Here is an 8439-nt window from a genome sequence, read left to right on the forward strand (position 1 = left end):
AACACGTCACGAAAGGTAAACTGCGGACCATTCACGCCAACTTCATTGAACGTAAAAATGGAATTCTTCTCTTTCGTGTTTCGAAATCTGCATTGAAAAATAAAATACTCATTTAACTCTGGATAGTAATATAAATGTTCAATTATATAACCTGGTGCTTTAACTCCTTTGATATAATTGATGATATATAGTTATTGGGTCTCCTCATTAGTCCATTATCCTTTTTTCCTTCCTTGTCCACCTTCTTTCACCCTTCAAGTTCAAGTGTCTTTAAATTGTAATACACCTGAAATTGTTGAGAACAAGGATCATCAATTCATCAGATACAAACTGTGTAAAAATTGAAGTAGAATATAACATTAGCATTTAATTAACAAAGCAGCATTGTTAGAAAGATTCAGTTAAATTTAGGATGTTATTATGTAGTTTAACTTGCCCTGTAATTTCCTGTAATGTCTACGCTAGGATTAGCGATCCATCAACAAATAATAAACAGATAATCATGTTGAAAAACATCACAGAGAAACCTAAAGATAATGAAGACAGCCACGAAGCATTTCAAAATGATTTTGATAAAGCTTAATAAAGTCAACTGTTACCTTGAATCATAAAACGATTAGCAGAACAAGCCGTACTTTTGTACATGTCCTGTTCCTTTCGCGTAACTCTTTACGATATCGTGAAAAACTATTATCAAACAAGTAAGTGAAATAAAATTTACCGACGATAAGTTAAAAACAAAATCAATTTAATTTACAAATATTACGGTATCGGTAAATGTAAACGAAACGGCTTTACTTTATAACTTTTTATGCAAACTACCATGACACCACACAACTTGTCATGATAAAATTTTTCGTCATCATGATTATGATCATTTTATTTAAAATATTATCATCATCATAACAAATAAAATAAATTTGAGTCAGTAATTGATATCAGATTGTTGATTTTCATTTTTTTTTCTCCTTCCCTTGTTCGACCAGTCCGAAAGTTAATCCCGCTTCAATAAACGGTAGATTGTCCATAGCCACGTACAAAACAAATAATATTGGATGACATTCAAAACTCTAATCGAAAACTTTTTTCATTATATAAACATAAAGACTCGTTTTTTATCTCAATTTTTCACCAACCTTTAACGGGTCGAACTATATAAATTGAAACGCACGTCCAGTTTGAAAACACAGTCCACAGTCTCATTATAACTCGTTCAAAAAAAAAACTAAAAACTAAAAACTAAAGAATGGCCCATTTTTCTGTAGCCTCACTCACCCAAGTTGTTCTGCTGTTGGTTTTCATCTGCTGGACGCCGAGTTTGACTGGCGCTGCATTTTCCTTGGAGGACGAATTCCTACAACTGAAGGAAAATTATGTGAGAATAAATTTAAATTTCCTTTTCACGTGATGCTTTTGTTGTCGACCGTCCAATTCAATTTGTTACTTTTGATGTCTTATTGTTATGTTATTCCATTTATTGCCATTATAGATTCAAATGAAACAACTCTTTGAATCGACAGCGATTGAACAGCAGGGAAAAGTGACACTACTGGAGGCCAAAGTGACACAACTGGAGTCGCAAGGCGAACTAAATGTAAGTCCTATACTTTTAAGTTTAATTCAGAGTTTCACCGTGGGTAAAACACTTTTTGTTTTCTATGACAGAATGAACTAAGACAAGATTTGGCATTGAAAGTAATTCAACTAGAGGCAAAAAATGTCCAAATGGAAGTAAAAATTCAGGACCAAGAAAGAATTTTAACTTCCGTATTGAAAGCGGCTGAGCTTCCATTTTCCACTGATTCAAAATTATTTCCAGTTAAAAAAGAAATTTCAATTCGATCAACTGAAAAGAGTGGAATCCCAAGGACATGCAGACAACTTCAAGCGACTGATCCTTCACTTCCATCCGGAATGAATTGGATCGATCCGGACGGACAAGGTGTCGGCGATGACCCAATTTACGTTTACTGCGATATGACATCAGGTCCAATAATTAAATTTTCAATTAAAGAAAAATATAATCTGATTCCTTATCTTTCCATAAAAACAGGATCGACCTCAATTGTACACGATAGTGAATCTTCTTTAAATGTGGGACACTGCGCTGATGCCGGGTGCTTTTCCCGTTCCATCAACTACAATTCGTCAATCGGACAAATCAAAGCTTTAATTGAATTATCTACTGAATGCCACCAGTCGATTAGAGTCAGTTTCAGTTGATCAGTTTAATTCTTAACGTTTTAATTTTTATATCTACTACTAGTACGACTGCAACTTTGCCCCATTCGAGTTAAATGGCGTCGCCTATTCCTGGTGGAACGACAGAGAAGGAAATGCGCAATACTTTTGGGCCGGAAGTAACACGGACGGAGTTCACACCTGCCAGTGCGGAATCGATGCAAATTGCGTCGATCCTGCGACGAAATGCAATTGCGATTCTCTTGCACCACTTCAATTAGTCGACGACGGTGTGTTACGGTTCCCACGTTTGTACAGAATTAAAATGAATACAATTAATTTTGTTTGCAGGTGTCATTACCGACAAAAATGTTCTGCCCGTCACTCGATTGAATTTCGGACGAACTCAACTGGAAACTTCATCCGGCGTCCACACCCTTGGCCGACTCGTGTGCACCGGATTAGTGACTTTGACTGGACTGCCAAAGTCGTGCCAAGATTTGTGGTTAATTGGCCACACCCTGAACGGATTTTATTCCGTCATGGGATCGGTGAAAATGGAATCCGTTTACTGCGATTTCACTAAACTTCCTGACGATGCGGGTAAATACTTGAGATTTATTCAGTTGGAATTATCTATTTTTTAATTCTGTAATTAATGAAAAGGTTTCCAGAAATGGATCGGATACGCCGACGTCAAATCGGCGCCCGTCCATTTCGACGTCCAGAGAAACGATTCATTTAACACAACTGGAACTCCGATTCCGTTTAAGTTGGCGGTGGTAAACGAGGGAAATGCCATGAATTTGACATCTGGAATATTCACGGCACCGCGACCGGGAATTTATTTTTTCTCTTTCACGGGACTGGCGTACATTAAAGATTCATATTCTGTTGAGTTTCTTTCTTATCTTTATTTGAACAATAATGTAATCGGGAGGAGTTATATTCAAGAGAATGAAAACCCCCTTGATCAAGTTAGTCCGTTGACCCTCCAGTCGACGCTGAACTTGAAAAAAGGCGATCGAGTCTGGGTGGAGATTTCTTTTTCTGGTTCATCCTCGTATTTGTTTGACGACAGTCACCGCCACACCCGTTTCACGGGTTTCATGTTGGAAGAGGAAATTGTGGCGTCATTTTGAGGTTTCGGGTTCAACATCCAAAATGCTGGGAAATGTAAGGGGGAGGCCGGGAAGGGAAAATAATTCGTTCGATTTTTATTCATTAAGGGCGTGGAGCATTTACTCCATTTAGTTACGATATTTTGCCATACGAATTGTCTATACGAAAATTTGTCAATGCATGCAACTAGACTTCTTGATTACACGAAAAACTTTGAAATTTCTACCTGTAACAATGTGGACGCGACAAATAAAACCCCGTTTTTAATTTCCAGATTTACAGAATGTGAGGTGGATTAGAAATGGGGAAAAAATTCATTCACGTTTAATTCACTTACAGATTGTAATTTTCAAATAATTTTTTTACTGAAGAATTTAATTTACAATTGTGCAATTGCCCAGAAAAATTCGCTTGTCCACATCTAAAAATAAGGACAGGGGACGATTGATAAGATTGTAGGAAAAGCAAGTAATACCTCAAAAGCTCTTGCAAGTGTTAAATTTGAACTAGGTAGCTCGTCACCAATAACCCCTTGTTGTCCACAAAGTAGATAGCAGCAAAAAATCTTACGGTGGCTTTCCCACTGGCAACTTTACGCCCGCCCTAAAAGAACTTGAAAGAACAAGAGAAAAACTTTGTGTCGCCTATAAACTATATGTAACACTTGCGTGCTGACTGTGCACTAGTTCTCCCAAGATGCCCAACCCCTAGTTTTAGTAGTTTACATTTGATTTCAGTTGACTTTGACAATCGTCACGCCGAATTTTTCTTCTTTTTTCGCATCAGCCCAAAAGTTAACAAATAAAATCTTTTATTTCTGCTTAATTCTGTCTTTACGAACCACATGGGAACACTTCTTTACAAAGTAGAAAAAACGTGAAAAGCCTCTCAAAACAGGGAAATATAATAAGTTGTGGATCCACTCATATCCATCAGTAGAAAGGATATGAGGAGGAGTGTATGTAAAAATCCCTGTCGACGTTAACACAAGCGCTCTGGAAAGGCCGCACAAAATGGGTACGATCGGCCAAATAAAAGAATGAACACAACTCGTCAGAATTTCAAAAACGGAATAAGAAATCCGTTACAAATATAAGCAAGGACAGGAACGGTGCAATTTTCAATTTTACCTTATCTTATTTCTTCTAACTCTTTTTCATATACTTATCACACTTTACGATTAATGATAATTTCAATTAATGGCACCTTTCCATTCATCATGATCCCATTCTACTACATCAAATTGAAAAAAACGGCACAGGTGAAAACACAAAAGTAATCCATCATCAACAGGGTCAACACAGAGAGGTGCAAAATAAGTAGCAACAGGAACTAAAGCAAATGAGAAAAAGAAAATGATTCTAACCTTTGAGTGAACTCCATTAAACATTTATCTATTGGAAGGAAGGACTGTGATGTCCGGTGGTGTCTTGAAGCTCCTGATGGCTGCTCCACACTACGGAAATAACAGACTTTAGTTAACCTCTAGCTATCTTTACTACACTTTGAAGTTTCATGCAAAACCGTAACGATAACTTTCATGAAAACTTGTCGAAGATGAAACCAAATGTTCTAGAAATAAACGTGAAATCTTTACAAGCACAACTTTCCGATTATTTGGCTAATATTCATTACGAGTTCACGTTTTGGAGTTCTTTTGTCTTAAAGTTTTCGAGGGTTTTAGATCTCCTACCCACAAAATTACTTTAAAATGCAAGCGATGCAAGTATGCGACAGCTTTTTAACTTTTTTTTCTCAATCTTGAGAATTTTGAGTTTTGACAATGACAGGACAGTAGCCATTTTTGTTCGGAATGTGCAGCGTTGCCAAAATCACAATCGCGAAAATAGTCAAAGTGCGGGAGCGGGACGGATGCACGGGAAACGCTCATCAGTCTCGTATTTTACCATCTAAATTCTGCATTCGCATTTTCCGTATTGTACCAACACTCGCCCAAACAAAAATAGCAAAAAATAAATATTAACAAGAAATATCATATTTAAGTTAAAAAGTTATACATCAATATGACCGAGACAGTGAGACTTGCACCCTATCAACCGGAGAAAACTCTACAAAAATATTAAAAAAGTTCTTCTTTCCGAACAGTAAATTTGTCGGCTGATAAGCGAGATAGAAACAACGAACGAACGGACTAAGACATTAATTCAATTAAGAGGTAACCAATATAAAATAGAAGATAACAAAAATAAAAAGTTCTTTACAAACTTCTCCCCAGCAGACTAAGGAAAAATCATCGCGCTTTAAAGATCCTTAAGAAAATAAAAGAAGTTCATAATTCTTGGGCAAATATTTGAACGGACAATTGGACACTTGCGTCCTAATAAATAAAATAAAAATTTCGCAACGCAAAACCGACACAACATCTAAATCAAATATGAACTTGACACTAAATGCGGTTCAAAAGAGAAAGTAGTGGATGATGTCAAGAGTTTTTAAAAAAAGGCCAACTGGTCCTTTGGCTTTCCGGCCACAATTTCCCAAAACGGATGCGTCTTTTACTGCAAATATTTAGAAAGAAGGACATCTTATGACTTTTTCACAACAGTGTCAAGGGCGTTTCACTTTTCTCGTCTTCCTTTTGTTAGGTTCGTTCTATAACTTTGACAACTGGGGCCAGTCTATAGACGTCAAAAGTCTTTGGGTAGTCGTCGCAAACGCAGCACATTTTTACGTAGTCAAAAAGATGCGTCTCTTCAGTCTGTTCTTCACGTTGTTGATTCTTTTGGCGGCCTGCACTGGTTTGGAGATTAAGAAAACCATTTTGGACAAAATTCCAGGTGCTGGAACTGACGAAATGCGAATTGGAGTAGCACCGGATCGCAAGTGTCCTCGGCCAAAGCAATTGGATCTACAGGGAAACTGTCGCCAACCTTGGGGCCGCTGAAAATGTTGAGGTACATAAATTCACATTTAAAACTAACCCTAAATTTCTCAAGTTTCAAATATTTCCAATAATTTAGTTTTGAATTTCAAAATGGCTTGGAGGAATATTGGAGTCGCTTCACCTACTACCCAGCAGTTATATTTACCCAGCACTGAATACTAGCCAATATTTTAACCTCATAATCTTACTCGTCGGAATATTCGCTGAAATATAACGAAAGTGTGTTATTAATTTTTTTTTACTTTAAAAAGGTCGATTATAAGTTTCCATGAAGCGTCGGCTGTAGGTTCGATAAATGGTGCGTGCCATTCCAGGCCAAGGATTTTTCAAGCACAATAAGGCACCTGTTACATCATTATTGTCTTTCAACTTCTCCCCCTTTGCAAAAAAGATTTCCATCCAGGATGAATTTGGCAAACAAATAATTATTAGACATATATTTACCTTTTCTCCTTGAACAGCAGACCAGATTCCGTACATTAGCCTCATCGGCATGCCGGGACAAATTTCTGATCCAGGGGCTGAGAGTGTTGGACTGATGCAAATGCCTCCCGTTTCCGTTTGCCATCACCAAGTGTCCACAACAGCGCATTTCTCTTTGCCCACAATTTTGTTATAATACCAGTGCCAAGCTTCCACCTTGATGAGTTCACCCTGATAGCAAACTACCGTTGAAACGTGACTATGTTTAATTAATAATAAAAATAATTATTAATTAGCAGCCATACCACAGAACCCAGAGTGCGGAGAGAGATGAGAACATAACTTTCAACATGTTAGATCGCCGTATTTTTAAAATAATCAAATGGCGGTAGAAGCTGAATGTAATTGGTTAATTTTTAGACGCTGGACAATCTCCCAATATCAACCTGTTGGGAAAACGAAAATTATGTAACGTCAGCATTTGAGATCAAATGAAAAATCAAATCGAGACCTGGATTGGGATATGTTGGCGTGCTCTGGAACACAAGGATCATTATTCCGTTGGCCAACGAACACGACTTAAGAATATATGGGCCGTGATCCATCCAATGTACACACTGAACACAAATTCGCTTTTCTATCTGTAAAAATGAAAAGCGGGGGACATGAATCCACCAAAAAAATTACAATTTCTCAATTTGTTTTCCTATCGCAGCTCGAAAATTAATAAAATCTACACGAATAAAACACTTTTATTCCCTACGTAACTCGTTCATGTTGAGTTAATGAATCACTTTTTTCCCATTTTAATTTTCAAAATGTGAATTTCAGCCGCCACAACCGCATAAAATGGACAGTCGCGCCATCTATTCGCTCGGCGTGTAAATGACAACAAAAAACAAAGCTTCAAAAAATGAAAGACCAGCATCTCAATTTTAATTTAATCAGATCGTAAAAGCTAATTGATCAGTCGACAATTCGCAATTGAAATTGACAACAGGTACAAAAAAGTTCTTACTTGCTGCCTCAGTGCCTCCACTTTGATGAATGTCGTAGGCCTATTGTCGTGGTGTTGGCTCAGGTGAGTGGAATTTTCTGCACCTTTCCAAAGTGCCAGGATCGGTAGTTCTTGGTCTCTTAAGGGATCAATGGTGATGATAATTTATTCCTCTGACTATGTCGAAACTCGAAAGCATTTAACGATCTCTCTGTAATCAACTCGATCGCGACATTGATTGAACAACAGACGAATATTCGCGAGAAATGGGAAGCAGTGATGCCAATTCATGAAGTTCGACTCTGCATAATAAATAAATGTTTTGACAAAATAGTCTTTGATAAATATTAATAACTGTTGTCAGAAATTCATTCCTATTATCTAATATTGCTCAGAAAAAAATTCAGAATTAGATAAAGAAAAATTAGATTCTTCCATGGAAGTGGAAAACTGTGATGAGAACTCTGCATTTGATAAATTCTCGATATAATTTGAACCAGAGTTATAAAAAGGGGTTTTTTACTAATTGAATCAAAAACTGAGTTGTGAACACCACCATTTAAATGCAGATTGAGCCACAAACCATAACGTATATAACTTGCGGTTTTGCAACTCGGGAAAATTGTTTCTCTTAAAGTGAACACGGCGAAGTCAAGTTAAAGCTAACAAATACTTTCCCTTTATTTGTAAATAGATATAAAAATACAACAGGAAAAAGTAAAGACATAATTCTACACAAAAAGTGGAATTCAGGTGAAAGTCGTCCAAGAGAAACGAAAAATAAACAGTATTTAATTGCGAGCCATAAACC

General features: G+C 37.0%; 1 protein-coding gene and 2 long non-coding RNA genes across 4 annotated transcripts; 2 read left to right on the plus strand and 1 right to left on the minus strand.

Annotated features, from left to right (window-relative positions):
• The first annotated feature begins 1181 nt into the window (after positions 1 to 1181).
• On the plus strand, positions 1182 to 3570 carry LOC124205797. The gene is made up of 7 exons (XM_046603303.1): positions 1182 to 1375; positions 1490 to 1594; positions 1666 to 1987; positions 2054 to 2208; positions 2267 to 2471; positions 2533 to 2784; positions 2848 to 3570. Exons 1-7 carry the CDS (start codon positions 1247 to 1249, stop codon positions 3321 to 3323), a joined length of 1644 nt encoding a protein of 547 aa, XP_046459259.1. The 5' UTR covers positions 1182 to 1246; the 3' UTR covers positions 3324 to 3570.
• Positions 1283 to 7970, minus strand: LOC124205803. The gene is made up of 7 exons (XR_006879481.1): positions 7650 to 7970; positions 7143 to 7272; positions 6937 to 7077; positions 6653 to 6873; positions 6451 to 6586; positions 4670 to 4759; positions 1283 to 1360 (listed from the first exon to the last, which is right to left on the minus strand). It is a non-coding gene; the product is annotated as an uncharacterized LOC124205803 (long non-coding RNA).
• LOC124205802 lies at positions 5527 to 7146 on the plus strand. Of its 2 annotated transcripts, none has more exons than XR_006879479.1 (3): positions 5527 to 6218; positions 6285 to 6983; positions 7052 to 7146. It is a non-coding gene; the product is annotated as an uncharacterized LOC124205802 (long non-coding RNA). The 2 variants fall into 2 exon arrangements; XR_006879480.1 differs by lacking the exon at positions 7052 to 7146 and having other exon boundaries at positions 6285 to 6427; positions 6495 to 6661.
• Positions 7971 to 8439: the final 469 nt, after the last annotated feature.

This window comes from Daphnia pulex, chromosome 10 (genome assembly GCF_021134715.1).
Source record: "Daphnia pulex isolate KAP4 chromosome 10, ASM2113471v1".
Lineage (NCBI taxonomy): Eukaryota > Metazoa > Arthropoda > Branchiopoda > Diplostraca > Daphniidae > Daphnia > Daphnia pulex.

Coding starts and splice junctions, on each gene's coding strand:
- LOC124205797 (XM_046603303.1), top strand. CDS start 1,247: ATGGCCCATTTTTCTGTAGCCTCACTCACCCAAGTTGTTCTGCTGTTG. Junction 1,376..1,489: donor TACAACTGAAGGAAAATTAT/GTGAGAATAAAT, acceptor TTGCCATTATAG/ATTCAAATGAAACAACTCTT. Junction 1,988..2,053: donor TTACTGCGATATGACATCAG/GTCCAATAATTA, acceptor CCATAAAAACAG/GATCGACCTCAATTGTACAC.